Raw genomic sequence first — 23,915 nt, forward strand, 5'->3', positions numbered from 1 at the left:
CCCACAAACAAATGTAGTTAGTAGGTCAAGTAGTATTTATTAAGTGCCGATTATGTGCCAGGCACTGTGCTAAGCACTGGGGATGCAAAGAAAGGAAAAAGACCATCTGTATTCTTGAGGAGCTCACAGTCTAATGAGGGGGAACAACGTACAAACAAGATAAGGGAGGACAGATCGGTAATGATAAAAAGAGGGAAGGCACTAGCATTGTACAGGTTCATGTGATACCTCCAGACCTTCTAAATTTCCTTAGAACTGAGGCCAGGATAGGCCTGAAACCTTGGGTCCATTCCAGGGTACTCTGGACTCACTACTGAGGTTTTTAACAGATATTTGGCAGCTCAGATTTAAATTTACTGACATCTTATTTTACTTCAGGTGATAAGGCTTAGCCATATAGTATTTTCCATATTTAATGTGATTGCTTGAAGAAGCAGGGACACCAAGCTATTGTCATATCTCATACCCAATTCATAGGAATGAAAAATTTCTGGTTATGGGTGGTGCCACTGTCCCCTTACTCCAAACTATATCAAAACAGGAAAACTTATCTTGAAAACTATGTTAGGAAAAAAAGAAATCCGTTCAGAGATTTCAGCCCTGTAGACCCTACCTTCTTCACTGTTGTTTCCTGAATACTACTTAAACTGGTGCTAGAATTCAAAGGATAGAAGCAATGACTTCCAAACCCTGAGGAGGCCTAAGAGACTTAGTTCATGAAGCCACATCAATATGCATGCAATATATCAGTCACTTAAGGTAAAAAGTAAACTTCTAGAAATTATGCGGAGGTATTTCTATAGAAGTATCTCATACAAAGCTTTTAAATTTTTCCTTAACAGAGTCGTGTGACAGGAATCTTCATAAACACTCTCACCATATGTTCATTTGCTCACTAACGCATTATGAATCAGGCCACAGCCATATTTTTCTGGCAGAGCATTGCATTCATTCCCTATTAAGGCATCTTCCTATCAGTGCATTAAAGGACTATTCAGTAAGAATGAAGCAATGATTCTGCTTCCCAAAGTAATAGTTTGGTGCTTAGGAAGTAATATGGTATGTAAATGAAAACATGAATTAATTATATCTAGAAATGCTGTAGTTCACATCTACCTCTCTTTTGGACCAAACAAAACAAGTCTGAGCTCTCTTCCACATGAAAACCCATCAAACATTTGAAAACACCTATCATGTCTTCCTGAAATCTTCTGAATTAGATTATGAAATGGTTTTAATTAAGAATTTTTAAAGTAAAATGGGATTAATTTTGACTGCAGTTAGGCTAAATATATAGCCTATGAGGGGGCAGTTATGTGGATGTGGATCAATGAATAGAGTACCAGGCCCAGAATCAGGAAGATCTGAGTTCAAATTCAGCCTCAGCTGTGTGACTCTGGGCAAGTTACTTAACCGTTATTTGCCTCAGTTCCTTGTGTGTAAAATGGGAACACACTGGAGAAGGAAATGGCAAACCATTCTGGTATCTTTGCCAAGAAAACCCCATGGACAAAGTCTTTGGGGTCACATATCTATTTTAATGTGAATCATCAGTAGCACAAAAAATTTATCAATGTCCTTCATGTGCCTTTGTCCTAGATGTCAAATGAACCTTGCTGACCTTTATTTCTTGTTTGTCTTAGAATGGGTGTGTATGGGGCACACTGGAGGCCTAGACCAAATCAAGGCCCATTTCTCTTAAGTTTTCAGTCAAATCATTTTATAATCTCTTTATAATCTTCTGTTAAGATGGCTACATGAAAAGTTGCCTGGGAACAGTTCTCTATGATGATCTAAAAATAACACCAGATTGAATGATGACCAAGAAATCCAAAGAGAAACATCAGCAAACTCCCTCAGTCTAGGTTAGCACTGTATGAAAAGATGGCCAGAGTTGTAGACCTGGAAGAGGGGATTTCCTAGAGAAATCAGCATGAGAACAGGTAAAAAGGCTTGAATCCTCAACAGCAAACTGGGAAAACCCCAAGGAAATGGAAGACCTCAGCAGGGACCCAAATGGGTAAGATGCAGAGGGGATGAAAAAGAATTAACAACATTCTTACTGGGGGAAGCCCCAAGGAAAATGGAAAGGCTCTGAGGTACACACACACACACACATACACACACACACATACATATACAGGCACATATATATAATTCATGCATAAACATATATACAAATATGCATGTATATATCCATGTGCATGTGATATATGTATATATGAACATATAAGTAGTGTGTATTATATATGCGCACACACATATATACACATATTGTTTACAAACACATGTGCATTGTATGTATGTATATATATGTGCATTCACATATACACACATATATACATGCACACGTATAGAACAATGTTGTGGCAAATGAAGAGAATCAAGCTGCTTGTCTTGGTGTTCCAATAACTTTTGTTAAATAGCAAATATTTTGGATCTTAGGGCTTTTCAAACATTATGCTACTATGTTTAATTATTTCTGGATCAACTTTTCTATTTTAAGAACAGTATAATATAATCTTTGGTGATTATTGCTTTGTAGTGTAGTGTGAAATCTGATAGTGATAATCTCCTTTCCCTTTTTTTCACTATTTATCTTGAGATTCTTGAACTTTTGCTCCTCTTTGAATTTTGTTACTTTTTTCTAACTCTACAAGGCAATCCTTTGGGAAAGTTGATTGATATGGTACTGACTAAGTAAGTTTACATCTATCTATCTATCTATCTATCTATCTATCTATCTATCTGTCTATCTATCTAATATTTGAGAGCATAAGGAAGATGCATTTCCACTATTATGCATAATAGTGAATGAATGAGTGAAAAACATTTATGACTTGTACTATGTGCCAGGCATTGTGCTATGTGCTCAGGATACAAATACAAAAGGGAAACAGTTCTTGCCCTCAAGGATATTAGATTCTAATAGGTGGAGACTACACATGGAGGGGAGTGGTAGCTAGAGATATGTGTTTTGGTTTGGGAAATCACTGGGCCAAAGCTGGATAGTAGCCTTAATATAGATTAAATTTGGACAAACCTCTAATAGCATAGACTACATTAAAAACCAAATGGACCCATAACTTAGGAATAAAAGCTCACATCATAAATAAAGTAGAAGAGCAAGGAGAAAGATATCTTTTGTAATTATGGATAAAAGAAGAGTTCATGACCAGGAGATAAAATAGACAATTTTGACTATGCAAAGTTGAAAAGATTTTGCGCAAACAAAATCAATGCAGCTAAGACTAGGAGAGAAATAATTAACTGGGAAAAATCTTTGCAGCAAATTTTTCTGATAAAACTCTAATATCCAAGACAGGGAGCTGATTTAAAAATAAGAGAACAAGAATAATTCCAACAAATAAATGGTCAAAGGATATGAACAGTCCTCAAAAGCAGAAAAGCAAACTACCAATAACCAAATTTAAAAATGCTACAAATGACTAACACATTTATTCCAGCAAGAGGAGAGCAATTCTGAGGTTCCAAAGAGTGTTTTTTAAAAAAGGAATATGTTAGTTGTTTTTCAAGTTTAGAATATTTTTTTAAAATCTATACAGTATAAGTATTTTAATGCCACATAGAGTGATGGTCTATGGACTGTTCTCATATTGATACAAAATATAAAGAGCGATGATAGGTTAATTAATATTTTAAAACTTTTAGAAAACTATACAATGAAGGACTATAAAAGAAGAACAAAAAGAGAAATATTCTTATACACAAAGATCAATTATTTACAATTATGGAATAAATGTGTTAGAGGTGAGGAATATATGGGCATGAGGAACTATATAAACTCAAATAGAAATTCTAAGAATGGGCAATAAATACTAGTAGCTGGAAGTGACAGAGATTTGGGATGGAACTCTAGGAGAGTGAATCTTACAACTTCTACTCTGCTGTGATCAGGGGGTTACAGGGAGATGACTTAAGAGACATCTTTGCTGTAGGCAGAGATAAACTGATACTTCATATTAGAATTCTTGCATGAAAAATCTAGGAGAGAAAGATCATATTACTTAACTTTTCACCTAGCAAATAGATGTTAAAGACCACAAAGTTACAGATTTGTAGATTTAGAAGTAGAAGGGATTGTAAAGGTCAGCTAGTCCTGTCCATTTATTTTGCAGATGAAAAATGGAGACCCAGAGGCATTAGGTGACACAGGTAAAACAGTTAAGTGGTAGCAGCAGGATACCAACACATATTCTCTGACTTAAATACAATATTATTTCCATAGGCTTCATGATTTACAGCTTTTTATAGTAAAAACCTGTTCCTAGGAAAATGGTTATTTTATTTGTTGCCTGCATCTGTTCCCTAATACCTAATCCATCTAGAGCCTAATACCATCTGTCAATCAATCAGCCAACAAAGTATTTAACTCCTGTTGTATGTCTTGGATCTCTTCTTAAAAATACATTTTGGATGTATTTTGTGTCAGTCACTTCTTGACTTAATGACCTCCAGGCCCATTGCTCCATATGAAACCCCATATTTGTAACAAATAAAAATAATTAAGCCAAAATAACCAACATAGTGACAGCATTTGACAGCATTTGGAACATTGTATACTCATAGCCCCCTATCTCCCTAAGGAAAAATGGAAGGTATAGTTCACTATCTGTTATTCAGGATCAAGACTGGTCCTTAAAATTTATTATTCAGAATGCTCTTTTCTTTTCATGTCTTTTTTGTTTACATCTTTGTGGTTTTGTTCTTTTTGTGTACATTTTGTTATTATGTAGTTGTTTTTTCCTGGTTCTGCTTACTTCACTTTGCATAGATTCACAAAACTTTCCCATGCTTCTTTGAATTCTTCACATTTGTTATTACTTACAATACAAAATTTTCATTTTTATATTTTATTCAGCCATTCCCCAGTTGAGCACTCACTTTATTTTTAGTTCTTGAAATATTTTGACATACATGGAACATTTCTTCCTCATTGACCTCCTTGAACTATGTATCCCATAATGAGATCACTGGATCAATTAGTGTAAATAGTTTAGTGACTTTTTAAAAAAATTTTTCCCAATTACATGTAAATTTTTAACATTTGTTTTTTGTTTTTAAATTCTGAGCTCCATATTCTCTTCCCGCCTCGCCTTTCCCTCCACCCTCATTGAAAAGACAAGCAATTTGCTATAGGTTATACATGTGTATTCAGTGCAAAACACATTTCCATATTAGTCATGTTGCTAAAGAAAACACAGTCCAAAAAACCCCAAGAAAAATAAAGTTTTAAAAAGCATGCTTCAATCTGCATTCAGATGCCATCAGGTCCTTTTCTATGGAGCTAGATAGCATTTTTCATCATAAGTCCTTCAGAATTGTCTTAGATCATTGTATTGCCCAGAATAGCTAAGTCATTCATAATTGATCATCATACCATATTGCTGTTACTGTGTACAATGTTGTCTTGGTTCTTCTCACTTCACTTTGCATCAGTTCATGTAAGTTTTTCCAGGTTTTTTTAAAACATCTTGCTTGTTATTTCTTATATCACACTAGTATTCCATCACAATCATATAACACAGCTTGTTCACCCATTCCTCAATTGAATGACATCCCCTCAATTTCCAATTCTTTGCCACTACAAAAAGAGCTGCTATAAATATTTTTGTACCTATAGATCCTTTTCCCTTTTTAAAAAATCTCTTTGGGATTCAGACCTAGTGGTAGAATTACAGGATCAAAGGGTATGCACAATTTCATAGGCCTTTGGGCATAGTTCTAAATTGTTCTATAAAATGATTGGATCAGTTCACAACTCTACTAACAGAGCATTAGTGTACCAATTTTCCTACCTCCCCTCCAATAGTTGTTATTTTCCTTTCCTGTCATATCAGCCAATCTGATATGCGTGAGGTGGTACCTCAGAGTTGTTTAAATCTGTTCTTCTCTAAGCCATAGTGATTTAGAGCATTTTTTCATGTGACTATAGATAGCTTTGATTTCTTCATTTGAAAACTGCCTATTCATATCTTTTGATGATTTATCATTTGGGGAATGACTTGTGTTTTCATAAATTTGACTCAGTTCTCTACATGTTTGAGAAATGAGGCCTTTATCAGAGAAACTTGCTGCAAAAATTTTCCCCCAGTTTTTTGCTCCCCTAATTTGTTTATGGTATCACTCTTTATGTCTAAATCGTGTACCCATTTTGACCATATTTTGGTATATTATGTGAGACGCTGGTCTATGCCTAGTTTCTGCCAAACTGCTCTCCAGTTTTCCTAGTAGTTTTTTTCAGATAGTGAGTTCTTATCCCAAAAGCTTGTGATCTTTGCATTTATAAAACACTAGATTACTATGGTTATTTACTACTGTGTATTATGTACCTAATCTATTCCACTGATCCACTACCCTACTTCTCAATCAGTACCAGATTGTTTTGATGATTACTGCTTTGCAATATGATTTGAAATATGGGACAGATAGGCCACCTTCCTTCACATTTTTTTTCATTAATCCCTTAATAGTCTTGACTTTGACTTTTCTTATTGCAATATAAATTGTATTTCTGGAAGAAAAAGCTTCACTAAAAATACTTTAGTGCTCTTGTCTTCCCACTTTTTTTTCTAGCTTTGACCATTATAATTTTTTATATTATCTTTGCCAATGTGATGGCTATAAAATTAAGTTTCAGTATTTTTTAAATTTGCATCTCTGTTATTAGTAATTTTGATCCATTGTCATGTGGTTGTTGATTATTTATAATTAATTTTAAAATGATTCCTATCCTTTGACCACTTATCTATTGGGGAATGGTTCTTGGTTTTATATATTACTGTCAGTTCCTTATAACATATATACCGTACATACAAATATACATTATATATATTTTATATCATACTTTTATCAGAGTTATTGATGAAAGGTTTTATCTCCCTATTCAACAATCTTTCTTATTTTAAAATGAATTGATTTTGTTTGCACAAATGCTTCTTTATTTTATGTAATCAAAATAATCTTTTGTCCTTTGTGATTGCCTTTATTCCTTATTTGTTTAAGAATTATCCCTAGTCTTAATTGTGAAAAGATTCCTCTGTTCTATTTTGGGATGTGTGTGTGTGTGTGTGTGTGTGTGTGTGTGTGTGTGTGTGTGTTTGTGTGCATATGTGTATGTGTGTATTTAATTATATGACCTTTTATGTTTAGCATATATATTCACGTGATGCTTCTTGTGGTAAATGGTATAAGGTGTGGATCTAAATCTACTTTCTGCTAAACTGTTTTCTATTTTTCCAAGCAGTTCTTGTCAAATAGAGGGTCCTTCTCCTTAAAATTTTGATTCTTCAATTCATTGAATACTGGGCTGTATTGTTTCTGGGACCTGTTTTTCTACTCTATTTCATTTATCTACTTTTCAAATTTTTACCAGTATAAAAAAGTTTTGATGATCATAACTTTATAATATAGTTTAAAGTTTGGTAATGTTAAGCCTCTTTCGTTCTTCCATTTTTCTTTATTTTCTTTGAGATTTTAGAATTTTTCTTCTCCAAAATTTATTATTGTTAATTTGTCTAATTCTATAATGTAATTTTTTCATAGTTTGACTGATGTGGCATTGAATCTGTATTAATTTGGGTAACACTGTCATTTTTGTTGTATAGCGCAGGCCAGCTACAAGCAATGAATATCTCTTTAATTACTCAAGTATTTCCTTATTTCTGCAAAGGCAGATAGGTGGTATGGGGAGTTAGAGCACTGGACCTGGAGTCAGGAAGATCTGATTTTAAATCCAGCCAAATATATTTACTAACGTTGTGATCCTGGGCAAATCATTTAACAGCCTGTCTGCCTGTTTCTTTGTCTGTAAACTTGGGGATAATAGCAGCTACCTCCCAGGGTTTGAGGATCAAATGAGTAAATATTTGTAAAGCATTTTGCAAACAATAAGTTAGTGGTAGTAGAGGTGGTGGTAGTGGTGCTGGTGGTGATGGTAGTAGTAGTAGTAATAGTGGTGGTAGTGGCAGTAGTAGCAGTAGCAGCAGCAGTAGTGATATCAGTCCTGAGTGTGACTTAATAGATTATCTTAGCTTTTTGTTTGAGCTTTTCATATTCTCTTTTGCAGTGTGGTAAACTTGGAGTGAGGAGACCAGGATTCAAATCATGCCTCTGACATTTACCGACTCTGTGACCATAAACAAGCCACTAAAGCTCTCGGAGCCTGAGTTTCCTCATTTATATAATGAAAATAATAGTTCTCGTCCCACGCACTAACAGGATTATTATGAAGTGGCCAAAGTTAAAGCACTGAGCTTTTATCGTCTTCCTTACTGGATTTTAAGTTCCTTAAAGTTAAAGGATCATATCTTACTTAACAGGATCTTGCATGTGCTTAATAAATACTTATTAAATTGAATATGTTGGGTTATGCATGGCCAGCAAAGAATTATAAATCCCTGCCCTCAGGGAGTTTATAGTCTAGCTGGGAAGAGCTATGTGCATGCATTTCCTCATCTCATTTGCTCTTCTCTTCCTCTGAGTCATGCATTTTGCCCATTCTCCTTACCTTTCCCTGTTCTTACTCCATCCTTGGGAGACCCATTCATCAGGACCCAAGCCGCGATGCTGGAGCCAGGACCAATCAGATGTTTTCATAGATAATCTTGCTTTTCCTTGCTTTCATCTCCTTCATTTGTGCTTCCCTTTCCTTTTAGTTTCTGCTCCTCATCTCCTTTTGTTTTTCAGTTCTGAGTGCTCTGACTGGCCTTAGGGGGATTAGATGACATCAAAGTAAAAGGTAAAGTTGGGTGTATGTTCTGGGCTCTAGAAGGGATGTGAGCTCTCTGAAAAAAGTGTATGCATGACACACTTAAAGTTTGATATACATTAGCAACATTTCCTCCGTTCCTTTCTTAGATCTAGACAATCAGCAAAGCAATAAATCAAGCTTTAATTAGTAATGTTTGCAAATTTACCAGTTTTCACTAGCCTGTTGAAGCTAGCTCCAGCACATCCTTGAACTAATGATCACAAAGTATCATTTCTCACATTTGCATCGTGTGTTCACCTTCATTATTTGATCCTCATAACAACCCTGTATTATGGAGAGAGCAAGTGTTATTATCCCCATATTACAGGTGGTGAAACTGAGATCCAGAAAGGTTAAGGCACATAATGATGGAAGTAGGACTGAAATCCAAGTCTTGTAACTCTGAATCTGATCCTTCTTGTACTGTGACACATTGGTAAATACCGGATACAGGTGAAACGTGGATAGGATGGCTAAAAATCAAAACACGGGGACTTCTAGTCATCTAATAAAAATCTTGACTCCATTTCCAGGTGTGTGGAAGTCTTTTGCATATATTTTGAAGCTGGTAGAGTTGAAGAGCCTTATGTCAGCATCACCAAGAAGAAGCAGATCCCTAAAAATGGACTCACAGAAGAAATTGAGAAAGAAGTGGGCAGGGCAGAAGGCAAGTTGTTCACCCACAGGTCGGCGTTCAGCAGGGCATCGGTGATCCAGGCTTTTCTGGGCTCAGCACCTCAGCTGACCCTCCAGCTGTACATAAGCGTCTTGCAACGGGAAATCACCATAGGGAGAAGTATGTATATCTTAAATTTTGGCCTTGATCTTCTGAGGCAAAGTGGGAGTCATTCCAAAGAGTTGCATTTACCATTGAGGTACCTTATTCATTCATACTTCACAAGTTTATCTGGTCTGATCTCTTGTTTGTTAGGTCACACTGCATCAAAAGCAGCCTAGATAGATGGTTTTCTAATCCTGTCTTGGTCGTAAATTTTATTTTGGGGTGGGGAACACTTAAATAAATGTCTGTTACATACCAGGTATTTAGTCAACCCAGAAGGCAATTTCTTTATTAAGAACTGCCTTTAAAATGAGTAACCAGGTATTAGCTTCTAAGTCATCATTTTATGATCCCTTAAGACAGAGTGAATTTCTTGATTATTCCGATATCAGATTTACCAAGGGCAGCTTCTACTTGGTTGTTTAATTGTAGAAAACCCACATTCATGTGAGACATAGTGAAAGAAAAGGAGGTGAAAAGGGAGAAGAGGATACTTGAAATTATTAAATAAGTGAAGAAATACCAATACTCAATAAGCTTAAATATAGATTCTATACAAAAGTGAGTGAAAATGCTTGTAGAAACAAGCAAATAAAAATTACTCCTATTAAATTTGCCCGCTGATATTTTTTGTCCTTTTAAGTAGCATTCAATAGGGAAATTGGTGATGAGAAAGCATTATTCACATTGCCAACTAGCTTCACGTCCAGAGCAAGACCCCAATATTCAGCTTCTCCATGGGGAACAGCAGCAGCAGGCTCCACCAACAAGCATATAGGCAACATCAGAATCCTCCCTCCCAAGGCTGGAGTGGCACAATGACTGGGTTCTCCTGCTTCTGTACTGTGAACCAACTGGCTGCTACACAGGAATGCTGGTGGAAAAAGGATTTTCTTGAGAAAATGCCCGTTCAGTCATAACATTCAACAACAAACATTTTCAAATACCTCAAAAGATCCAGTCTTCTGGATGCCTTTCAAAACTCCTCTAAGCCTTAGCAGATGAGTTCATTCTTAATTCATGAGAGTTTTAGGGGCTTATCTGACCCTCCAGATCTACATAATTATCCTGCAACAAGAATTCACCCTAGAGAGGAGTATGTATGACTTAAATTTTAATCTTAGTCTGCCAAGAGCAAAGTGTTTAAACACAGAATCTAGAGGCAAACATTCTGTTGCTTGATGGCCAGCTTTCTGGTAAAGAACATCACCCCCTCACCTTTGCTAAGTTAATCCTCAGAAATCAGTCTTCTAACCATTTCGAAGACCATATTGGAAATCTTTCCAAACTTTCACTCTAACCTTTGGGAATTCAGGGTTATCTTAGTGTCATGATGAGGTACTAGAATGGGATTTGCAAACCATAATTGCCAATGTATTAGGTATCAGAAGGGATATTAAGACACGTGCCACATGTTGGCTGCTTTCCAAAAACTAAGCCTAAAATATCATTGTCGTGTGTAGCTATAGCTCAATAGTTATTCTGGAAAGTAGCGGCAATTCCTTTGTGATTTCAACGTGGTTTTTTGACACCCATCAGTAGAATTTCATGTTTGGGTGCTTAGTTGGGATATCCTTAGCTGCTTGGGTAATGTCATACTGTGATCAGGCCAGAGCAAAGCACGTAAGTTCCCTAAGCAGGTTTTAAAGTCACAACTGCTCATGTGTTGATTTGACTCCCATTGAAACATGTGATTTGACAAAATAAATCCTTGTTTGCCATGGATAGCAGAATTATCTGACATTTAACATGTGCATTTTAAACAAATAATATTAAAAGTTTCCCTCTTTGTGCTGTGCACCTGCTTTGGCTACCTACCTCATCTACCATTGATTCTAGCTCTGACTCTGATCATTTCTCTATATCCTTAAACTTGGAGCCAGGAAAACCTGAATTAAAATCCTTCCTCAGATTTTTTTGTTGCAGTGTGACCCTGGGAAAGTCACTTAGTCCTAGAGGGGGAACTGAAAGGTTAAGTGACTTTCTTATGGTCACACAAATTATATGTCTCAAAGGCAAGGCTTGAACTCAGATCTTTCTGATTCCAAGGCAATCCTCTATGCTCCATTCTGAAATTAATAACAACCTATATAAATTCCATTCAAGTCAATTACAAAGGTGCCTGAAGAAATCATATTCCTTTTTAAAAAAAATCTGAGGCTATATGATTACCATTGGATCATCATCCCTTGAAATTGTCTCACTGACATATAATAAGATAGTCCTTTGTGTTAAAAACTTTTGGTCATTTCTGTGCTTTGTTAGCTTGCAAAATAAAATATGTAGTTGCTTTAGTCAAGTGAGATTTAATATAATCTTTTCTAGGTCTTAGAAGGGAAAGCTCATGTGTTCAAAAAAAGTTGTTGAGTTTGCCAGGAAGTAGGATAATCCTTTGTTTGGCATTCAAAGCCCTTTACAACTTTCCTGCCTTCTCCCTCTGCCTTCCCTACCTTTGGGGGCTATCTCCAGTCCTCCTGATCTTGCCACTGGACCTAGATGGCTCCAGAGAAGAAAGCGAGGCTGATGACTTTGCACAGTCCTCCGTCACTTAAATCCAACCCACTTGCAAGTCATGGCATTGCCTTCCTAATGTCATGGTCCTCTTTGAGAATGAAGGACAAACAACAACAACCCATACCTTTACAGTATTCTTAACGTCTACCCCACCATTTACTCAGCAACCCAGTGACACTGGCCTCCTTACGGTTCCTTGAATAAGACATTTTCACCAGCATCACGGTGCATGGAATACTCTTCCTCCCTCACTCCTCCTCCCAGCTTTCCTGGCTTCCTTTAAGTCCCAGCCAAAAACCCCACCTTCTATAGGAAGCCTTTTCCCATCCCTCTTAGGTCTAATGTCTTTCTTCTGTTGATTCTTTCCAATTTATCTTGTATATAACTTGCTTACAATACAGTTATTTGCATGTTGTCTTCCCCTCATGGATTGTAAACCCCTTATGGACAGTCTTTTATCTTTCTTTGTATTTCCAGAAATTAGTATATTACCTGGCACATAGTAGGTGCTTAATAAATATTTGAGTGACTGACTGGATAAATGACTTTCTATCTTTACCAGAAAATGACACGATCATGATATTGAGTTATGGTTGCAAAGTGTGTAGTAGATATAACCACTTCTCATGTCAGGTAGTACAGATATACTAGTTTTCCCAGGGAGAACTTTTATTTTAATTTGAGAAATAATAATACCTTATACTGACTTTGAGCTTCCAAAGGATTTAAAGGTTCAATTTGATCCTATTGAATTCAAAGAGTTTTTTTTTAATTAAATAGCTACCATATACTTAATAATTAAATTCAGCAAGCATTTATTAAGCCCCTATGTGCCAGGCACTGTGCTGGACAATGGGCACGCAAAGACAAATTAAACTCTTCCTGCCCTCAAGAAACTTATGTATCAACATTGTTTTTAAACTAGAGAGAGAGAAAAAGTGTATGACAATTTATACCCTAATGAAGTAGGGTGTTTTGTCTTTTTTTTTTGGTCAGGGAGACAAAATCTAGGCTACAACATGCAGGATTATTCAAGGAAGTGTAAAGTTGACTCACATATTCTCACAGTGTTCTTGTGATGTCATTAGGAGACAGTGTTAAACTGTATTTTCCTTTTATAAATGGAAAACTTCAGGTACTAAGTCATACAGCCAGCGTTGGGAAGATCTGATCTTCACTTCTGTGATTTAAGCAAAAAAAAGTACAGGTGGGGAGTAAGACAAAGCAGATTTGAGAGAAAAAAAAAGAATGCTTAATTTTCATGCTCTTTATTTGACAAGACCAAGTGTTTTTATGTGTATTTTGCTAACGTGGTCGTTGTACACATTTCTATATTTGCTGAAATATAGGAAACTCAGTGCTTTGTTGGTTGAAACATATCAAATAATGAGTATGAAAGAAAGCAGTTAGAAGCAAACCTGGTATTCATTATGCTTTTTTCCCCTTTTTTCCCATCCCTGCATTATCCATTTCTTCGACTGGGGAATCTGAAATCTGGCCCTGTAACCCATAAACTGTCCTCTACTCTGATAATAAAAACAAAGAGAGTCAGAAAGTAAGCTTGGGACTTTCATGTTGGCCTGGCTCCATGGCATTAGAATGTGTTTATTATTACTGGAGTAGAATGTGACATTTTGATCTGTTCTGTAGACACCAGTAAATTAAATACCATGATTATACCCAACCTGTTCTGACTCCCTATTCCTATAATCATACACAACAGAGGCAAAGTGGCCCAGAAGGAATGAAGTGACTGGGTCAAGAATATTGAAACTGGCCTCAAGTCTAGGAGCAGAGTGGTGAGCATAAGCAAACAAGTTCATAGGATCATAAATCTAGAAGCCATTTAGTGCAAGCCCTTCATTTTACTGATGGGGAAACTGAGTCTGGGGAGGCTAAAGTGAGGTATCGATGGCCACACAGATAGCATCAAAGGTAGGATTTGAACTTCTAAGAGTCTATAGCCAGTCTGCATTCCAGTATACAGCAGTGACTTGTTTGCTCATTATCTCTTTGCTTTTTCCCCTCGTCCATTAAATGAGAACTAGAATACTGCTCTCCTGCTTCACAAAGCTATTGTGAGACTAAACAGAATTTTTTCTGTTTATACAAAAATGAGTAAACATCATATTCACATGGTTCTCTTTATTTATCATAGTGCATTTGCTGGCTCCATGAACTTAGGATTCACTACAATTTTTTTTTAAACTAAGCTTGGTCTTCCTCTGCTATTCATTATTGTTGGCAAGTGACCCTTTCCTCATTGCTTAGCAAATGGAATTCAGAACAGCCTTGACAACATGGCAGCTTTGTCTCCCTTCTTCCCTCTCCTTCCCAGTCTCTGTAGCCGTCTGTCCAAAGAGTTTTTTCTTTTTCCTATTACAAGGTTCTTTTGCCTTCACTGAAAGCTTCTAGATAAATAATGTTGCTAGGGATTTAATCATCATATCAGTATCTTGATAGGTCAATTAAATGACTGTAAGAATCTCTTTTTTAAAGGTCCTCACAAAGACATTTTATTTAGCCTCAGTTTACTGTTAGAAGCCGTTTTTCTTTGTACCCAACACTTTCTATGAATTCATTAAATATATTTCAGGGGTGGGGAACCTGCAGCCTCAAACCCCTGTTAATTAGACTATAAGTTGGTGGCAGTGGTAGAGGGGTTCTATGTAGTTCACTTAGCTGGTGGTGCTAATTTGTGGACAATATTGGTTACAAAAATTCAGGATAACTTAAAAAACATAGAGTTTTCCCTTTTTTGTGTGTGAATGCTGGGGTCTATGAATTAGAAAGAATTGCTGGATCAGGTGCTCAAGGACCCTAGTTCCAGAGTGGGCTTTGCCTCTAATTTTCTATGTGTTTTCTGACCCTAAATTTCCACATTTACACAATGCGGACTAGCTGACCTTCAAGATCCCTTCTACTTCTCATAATTCAATTCAAGCATCTATTAACTGCCTACTATGTGACCCTGGACAAGTCACTTAACCTCTGTTTGCCTCAGTTTCCTCATCTGTAAAATGGGGACGATAATAATAGCACTTCCCTCCCAGAGTTGTTCTGAGGACCAAATGAGATGGTAATTATAAAGTGCTGGCACATAGTAAACAATATATCAATGGTAGCCATTATTATTGTTATCATTCGTATTAATATTCTTACGAGCTTACCTTGTTTTATTGCACTTTACTGTGCTTCATAGATATTGTATTTTTTACAAATTGAAGGTCTGTGGCACCTCTGCATTGAGCAGGTCTATTGGCACCATTTTTCCAACAGCGTGTCTCACATCCTGTCTTTGGGGCATGTTTTGGTCATTCTCACAATATTTCAGACTGTTTCATTATGATTATCTATTATGGTGATCTGTGATGTCACTATTATAATTGTTTGGGATCCCATGAACTGTGCCCACATAAGATGGGGAACTTAATCAATACATGTTGTGTGTGTTCTGACTGCTCCACTGACTGATCAGCCATTCAGTTCCTCTCCCTCTCTTTGGGCCTTCATAATCTCTGAGACACAATATTGAAATCAGGCCAATTAATAACCCTCCAATGGCCTCTAAGTGTTCAAGTGAGAGGAAGAGTCGATCTAAGTCACAAAATTCATTGTTATCTTATTTTAATAAATTGCCACAGCCACTCCAAGCTTCAGCAACCACCACCCTGAGCAGTCAGCAGTTTTGAATGTTAGGGCAAGATGCTCCACCAGCAAAAAGATTATGACTCACTGAAGGCTCAGATTATGGTTAGCATTTTTTTTATCAATGAAGTATTTTTAATTAAGGCATGTAAAATTGGTTTTTTTAGATATAATGCTATTGCACACTTAATATACTACAGTATAATATAAATATAACTTTTATATGCACTGGGAAACAAAAAAAATTTGTGTGACTCCCTTTTACAATATTCTCTTTTTTGTGGTAGTTTAGAACCAAACCATAATACCTCCAAAGATATTATGTATTACTATTGTGGTGGTCTAGAACCAAACTATAATATCTCCAAAGATATTATGTATTACTATTGTGGTGGTCTAGAACCAAACCATAATATCTCCAAAGATATTATGTATTACTATTGTGGTGGTCTAGAACCAAACCCTAGTATCTCCAAAGATATTATGCATTACTATTGTGGTGGTCTAGAACCAAACAATAATATCTCCAAAGTAGGCCTGCATGACTATTGTGGTGGTCTAGAACTAAACCATAATATCTCCAAAGTAGGCCTGTATTACTATGTGCCAGATACTATGCTAAGTCCTTAATAAATAATATCTCATTTGATCCTTACCACCATACTTTAATGTAGGTCTTATTTCTGTGCACATTTTACACTTAGAGGCAGAAATTAAGTGATTTGTCCAGGGTCAGACAACTAATAAGTGTCTGAGGTGATATTTGAACTCGGGTTCAAGAGTGAAAAATCTCCTGCCCTTAGAAAGTTTACAATCTGAGAATACACCTTTTTGTACTTTGGCCACAAGGAAGTTACATCAATGGTTTGGCCTTAGTCCCCTGAGCTGAATAAGTCTCAACAGTTTTAAAAATTATTTTTAATTTATGGAATAAAACAAGCATCTCCATAACACAGTACAATAAAAAAGATGATTGTACATGAAACTGCAGATCTACTGTGCACAACTTGCTATTCCTTTCAAATGTACAACAAAATTATCATGTAAATTCCTTTCTCCCCCACCCCCATGGTTACCATTAGACACAAATAAATATGTGTGTGCGCATGGGTGTGTATACACACACACATGCACATGTACATATAAAACTATTTTATACATTTTTATTTATCAATTCTTTTTCTGGATGTAGATAGTATCTTTTTTCATATATCCTTTATATTTTTTCCCTGTAACATAGTATAATAAAAAAGATGATTGCACATGAAACTGCAAATCTACTGTGCACAACTTGCTGTTCCTTTCAAATATACAACAAAATTATCATGTACATTTTTTCCCCTCCTCTCTGCCCTAGAGATGGCCACCATTAGACACAGATAGGTATACATACATATATACATATATATGTATATATATATGCACACACATATATGTACAATTCTTCTATACACACTTCTTATTTATCAGTTCTTTCTCTGGATATAGAGAGTGTCTTTCTTCATATGCACTTCACAGTTAATTTGTGTATTTATAATGGTCAAAATAACTTATTTCCTCAAAGTCATTGTTAAAATAATATTGCTGTTACTATATCCAGTATTCTCTTGGTTCTGCTCATTTTGCTCTTCATTATTTCATGCAAGTCTTTCCATGTTTTTCTAAAATCATTGAGCTCGCTATTTCTCATAGCACGGTACTGTTCCATCACAGTCATATGATACAACTTGTTCAGACATTCTCCAACTGATGGGCATCTCTGCAATTTCCATTTCTTTGTCGCCACAAAGAGAGCTGCTATAAACATTTTAGAACATACACACATATATACGTATACACACATATAATCTTTGGAAATAAACCTAGTATTGCTATTGTTGGGCAAAAGGATGTAGGCAGTTTAATAACTCTTTGGGCATAATTCCAGGTTGCTCTCCAAAATGATTGGGTCACTTCACAATTCCACAAACAATGAATTAGTGTCCCAATTTTTCCAGATCCCCTCCAATATTTGTCACTTTCCCCTTCTATCATTTTAGCCAATCTGGTAGATGCAAAATGATATCTCAAGCTTGTTTTAATTTGCATTTCTCTAAACAATAATTATTTAGAACATTTTTTCATATGACTATAAATTGTTTTGACTTCTTTATTTGAAAACTGCCTGTTCATATCCTTTGACCATTTGTTGATTGGAGAATGACACATATTCTTATGGATTTGACAAAGTTCTTTATGTATTTTAGATATGAGATCTATATCTAATAAACTGTTTATTAAAATGTTTTCTCCAACTTTCTGCTTCTGATTTTGGCTACATTATTTGAACAAAACCTTTTTAATTTAATGAATCATTTTACATTTTACATTTCATTTTACATCTAACTTAATTCATAAATTGTTTGCCTACCCATGAATTTGGTAAATAATATATTCTGTGTTCTTCTGATTTTCTTGTAAAATCTCTCTTTATATCTAGAATAGATAATGTATCCATTTTGACCTTATCATGGTAAATGATATAAAATATTGGTCTATGCCTGGTTTCTGCCATCCTGCTTTCAAGTTTTCTCAACAATTTTTTTTACCAAATAACAAATTCTTACTCCAAAATCTTAAATCTTTACACTTGTCAAAAACAATGCTATCATGTTTATAAATTGTGTGTCTACTCTATTCCATTGATCTACATTTCTATTTCTTAGCCAGTATCAGATACTGCTTTACAATATAGTTTAAGATCTGGTACTGCTAAACCTCCTCCCTTTACATTTTTTTTCATCATTTCCTTTGATATTCTTGACTTTTTGTTTTTCCAAACAAATTTTGTTATTATTTTTTCTAATTCAGTTAAAAAAAGCTTTGGTAATTTGATTGGGATGGCATTGAATATGTAAATTAGTTTGGGTAAAATTGTCATTTTTCTAATATTGGCCCTGCTTACCCATGAACAATTAATATTTCTACAAAGTATTTAAATCTGATTTTATTTGTGTAAATTTTTTAAATAATTTTTTAATATAGTTCCTGGGTTTCTGTTGGTAAGAGTATTCCCAGATATTTTATACTGTCTAGAGTTGTTTTGAATAGACTATTTTTTTTACTATCTCTTCTTGCAGAGTTTTGTTTGTGACATATAGGAATGCTGATGATTTATGTGGATTTATTTTATATTCTGATACTTTGCCAAAATTATTAATCCTTATAACTAACTTTTCAGTTGAGTCTTTAGGATTTTCCAAGCATATCATAATATTGTCTCAAAAAGAGATAGTTTTGGGGCAGCTAGGTGGTGCAGTGAGTAGAGCACTGGCCCTGGAGTCAGGAGGACCTGAGTTCAAATCTGGCCTCAGACACTTGACACACTTACTAGCTGGGCAAGTCACCTAACCCCAATTGCCCTGCCTTTCCCCTCGAAAAAAAAAAAAGAAAAAAGGAGATAGTTGTATTACCTCATTCCCTATTCTGATTCCTTCTATTTTTCTTCTCTAATTGTTATTGCTAGGGTTTCCAATAAAATACTAGATAATATTGGTGACAGTGGGCATAGTACCTTTTAAAGAAAAAGTAACCTAGCTTACATAGCAAATACTACTTTTACCACATAGCCCATCCAAATCCTGACATTTAGATAGTTTTTTCTAACACAAAGGTGAAATTGTCTTCCCTACAACTTCCACAAGCTAATAAATATTCTGTCCCTTTGAATAAAAGAGCATATCTATTCTCTTCCATGTGACAGCTCTGAATATATTTGAAGACAACCATTATGGCTCCCTTAAGCCTTCTCTATTTGGGGTAAAACATCAATCCACAGTTCTTTCAAATTCTCCCCTCGGAACAAAGTTCTTGAATCCCTCGTCATTCCGGTTCATCTCCTATTTCCTATTCCCTCCTCTTGATCTCAATTTCCTATTCCCTGCCTCGACTGTTTTCCCTCCTCATCTCCACCCCATAGAATCCCTGTCTTCTGAAAGATGTAGCTTAAGTGACCTCTTTTCCATATTCTCAACTGCTCGTGCGTCCCTCTCAAATTACCTTGGATTTATTCTTCGTATGTTGACTCTGCATATGCTTATACATGTACTTGTGTTTCTCCTACCCCCACCCCTCCCCAAAGGATGAGCTTTGAAAGAAACTAAGGATTCTAAGAAGTATAGATGAGGAGGGAGTGCATTACATCTGTCAGAGATACTAGCAGGGTGAAACTGTGGATATGGTAGATGGAGTGCCATGCATAAGGAATAGTAGAAAGACCAAGTTGGCTCTATCATGGAATGGAAGATTGAGAGTAATATGTTATTAGGCTGAGCTGGCAGGTTGAAGATGGGTTATAAATGGCTTTAAATTCCCAAGAGAGGAACTTATATTTGATCGTAGAGGAAATAGGTAACCACTGGAGTTTATTTACCAAGAGATCTGAATTTTAGGAAAACTAAGTTAGCCACTTAGTGGAAGAAGGCTATAATACAACTGAACACAGTATTCTCTCCTTTAAAATAAATAATATTTTATTTTTCCCTAAGCAAATATAAAAGCAATTTTTAACATTCATTTTTTTAGAAAAATTTGAACTCCAAATTCTCTCCCTCCCTCCCCTCCCCCTTTCTGAGTCAGTAAGCAGTCTGATATAGGTTACATGTGCAATCGTGTAAAACATATTTCCATATTAGTCACTGTGTGAAAGAAATCTCAAAAGAAAGAAAAGAAGAAAGGATGGAAGGAGGAAGGAAGGAAGGAAGGAAGGAAGGAAGGAAGGAAGGAAGGAAGGAAGCTTGCTTTAGTCTGTATTCATACACCATCAGTTCTTTCTCTGAAGGCAGATAACATTTTTTCATCATGAGTCCTTTGGGATTGTCTTGGATCATTGTATTGCCGAGAATAGTTAAGTCATTCAAAGTATTCCAAGTCAGAAGAGAGTGGGACTTAGCACCCATAAATAAGACAGAATACTTCTAATACCACAGAAAATTCTTTTTTCAACAATAGCTCATTTTGGTGTGGAGATGATGCTGGGTTCTCAAAGTCAATGTCTGTGGAACAAAAACTCTGACAGGTTCTAACCAGCTGGGAAGGGTTTGATTATGGATGCAGTAATGGGCTGTGTCTGTTGTCTGAGGACCAGCCTGAGTCCAAAGAGGCTTGTTACTAGGTTGGTCACAAGATAATGCATTTTTCATTTACAGCAATTCCTGAAGACCATCTACCAGATAACAGGAGAGTTGTGACCTGTGTTAGTGAGAAATAGTATATGGTGTTGAAGTGCAGTCATGTTTCTTTTGTTAGCTGCCTGATATCACTGATATCTCCTATTAATAAAGATGTCAACTTAAGCCTCTAGACCATCTTCACATGAACTGCCAGGTCTCCTCCAAACTGTACTTATACAATTGATTTTTTTAATCTTAATTTGGGTCTTAACATTTACAATATCTATGCTGTGTTTCATATAGATGGCTTCAGTCCAGAATCCTGGCATATTAGTGTAATTTTGAACCCTGATTCTATCATCTGTTGTATTAGCTCTCATCTCAGTTCATGACTTCTATAAATTTGCCATCTATGTCTTCAAGTAATTGTTAAAAGTTTTGAAAAGTATAGGGCAAACCAAAGCCCTTTGGCACTTCATGTAAAAGGTGTCTCAAGCTGATAATCCATTGGTCAAATGTAGGGGTGGAGGGGGAAAGGAAGGAAAAGGAGTAAGTATTATGAGTAACCTACTGATAGAAATGTTATAGACTCAAGTCACACATTTTTGGACAGGACCACTGTGTACATTCTTTTGGCTTGATTATGCTTATTTGTTACAAACGGTTTTTCCCCTAAATTTTTAGTTGATGGGGGTATTGGAAGGGGAGGGATTGGTTAGCAATAGTGATGCCAGAAAAAGAGAGCCATCAAACCATTTTTTAATGCACAGAAAGGAACAGAAGAAAATTCATTAGGAAGCATATAAAAGTAGGGAAGTTTTGAAATTAATATATGGAAATTATTAAATACTTTTTAAAAAGCAGTATGAAATACAGATTCACAGTTCTCCATATGATCCTCTTTTTGTGTTATGTTGTATATGTAAAAATGTTCCCTTTCAGGTGTTTAATTTCAGGATACAACATTAAATAAAATTTAAAAAAAACTTTTTGGGAAGGATTATCCAGTCATCTGAATATTGTATAGGATCTAATCTAAATCATAATGTAGTAGGCCATAAATTATGTCAGTAAATCCAACCAGCAGACTGTCATCTTGCCTACATGGTGCCTTGTCCACAAGAATATCGTGTCATATCTGTCAAAATGGTTTGCTGAAACCATGATTCATTTTGTCTGTGACAGTTTTCTGACCCATGGAATCCTATATTTCCCTGTTGGTAAAAAAGTTAAATTCTTTCAACTTACCCCCACGACCTGCAGGAAATAATATAATTAATGAAATAGTTGGTGTGCATGAAATATTAAAGAATATGTATTCAGAGATGACAGATGGTATAGACAAACTTTTAAAATACTTCTTTGCTGACAGCAGGCTATCCATGTTTCTTGTTTGTCCATATGCTTGTTACTACTATCTGACTAGGTATAATTTACTCATCTGATGTGATTCTTAATGAAGTAATAGTGAGAACTAGCCAAGCCTGGAGAAAGATTTCCTGCTGTTCCTACTCATTTGGCTCGTCAAATACTTTCAAAAAGATCTTCTCTGATTGTGGAACAGTGCCTTCTATCCCAGCAAATGCTGGAACACAAAGTACTGTCCCTGCAGGGCTGATGCTGTGATAAATAGTCAGAGTTCTCTGAGTAGCTAGAGCATTGCAACATGGGTCAGACCTTTGCAGAGTCTCATCTAGGAATCTCATTACCCAAGCTTCAAAGGGTCAGAACTGGAAATGAGCCCCAGTGAGGTCAATACGGCAGGAAGGACATTAGAGAGAGTTCTGGTGGGAGATGTTCCTAGATGATTTGATCCTCCAAGCGTGAGTCATTTTATGGCTTAGCAGTACAGGCAGAGATCTAGACTTGATGAGAAAGGATATAGAATTATTTGGCCGAGCTGACTGTTTTTCTCTACAGCTATTCCATTCTCCAGTGAGCCAATTGGTGTTTAAGACCAAATTAAGCAATTTTAGGGCCAAGAAAGCTTCAGAAATTTTAGAACTCCTTATGTTATCTACAGCGAGTGATGAGTAGCCATATACAATCATAAATTAATGCAGTGTTAAATAGAATTTAATCTAAATTACAATATAATATGTTGTAAATTATGTCAGGTCTGTGAAAGATTCATCTTTTCTTGAACTCTAAGCCCTGTGTTCCTTAGCTAATAACACACTCCCCACCCCCACCCCCGACACATTTTTGAGGGAAGATTCGTTTAGGGGTTAGGAGACTTGGATTCTAGTCCTAACTTTGCAACTAAATTATTCTGTTACCATAGGCAAATTACTAAAATCTCTGTGTTTTCCAGTCTATAAAATGGGGGTTGTGATAATTACTCTTTATTCCTCACAGAGACTTGTGAAGATAAGCTCATTCACTAGGATCTAAATGTATTTTGTGTGGAATTTCTAGTTAAATGAAAATTAGAGCTCATTGAAAACTCCAAAATGCCAAGTGGTCATGAAAGACTAAATTTCTGCCTGAATCACAAAGTATAAACCTTGATTGATGGTCTATAGGCTCTCCCAAATAAACAATTATTTCAGTAAGCACATGGCAGGTTCATCTTCTAATTTCCTTTGTTGTCACTACAGATTGATTGACCAAATCATCAATAATATTTAGGGAACTCTCTTTTTAAGAATCGTTGTGGGCAGCTAGGTGGCACAGTGGATAAAGCACCTGTCCTGGAGTCAGGAAGACCTGATTTCAAATCTGGCCTCAGACATTTACTAGCTGTGTGACCCTGGGCAAGTCACTTAACCCTGTTTGACTCAGTTTCCTCATCTGCAAAGTGAGCTAGAGAAGGAAATGGCAAACCACTCCAGTATCTTTACTAAGTAAACCCCAAGGGGGTCACAAAGAGTCAGACATGACAGAACAGCAAGAGATTTTTGTCCTTACATGTCCTTACATACTGAAGTATATAAAAAAATTGCTTGTGTTTGGAATTTCCTCAATTTTTGAGTAAAAAGCTCTGAATTTTAGAACCAATAACTTTTCAATGGTCACAAAGCATATATCATAGATTCTGGTTCTATAT

General features: G+C 35.9%; 1 protein-coding gene across 1 annotated transcript in view; it reads left to right on the top strand.

The window, feature by feature from the left end:
* XK (X-linked Kx blood group) overlaps positions 1-23,915 on the top strand; it is a 62,683-nt gene that overhangs the window by 18,376 nt on the left and 20,392 nt on the right. The window contains exon 2 of the mRNA XM_036746836.1: positions 9,307-9,569. Within this exon, the coding sequence (XP_036602731.1) occupies positions 9,307-9,569 (263 nt within the window). The remainder of the gene's footprint in view (positions 1-9,306; positions 9,570-23,915) is intronic.

Source organism: Trichosurus vulpecula, chromosome 2 (genome assembly GCF_011100635.1).
Source record: "Trichosurus vulpecula isolate mTriVul1 chromosome 2, mTriVul1.pri, whole genome shotgun sequence".
Lineage (NCBI taxonomy): Eukaryota > Metazoa > Chordata > Mammalia > Diprotodontia > Phalangeridae > Trichosurus > Trichosurus vulpecula.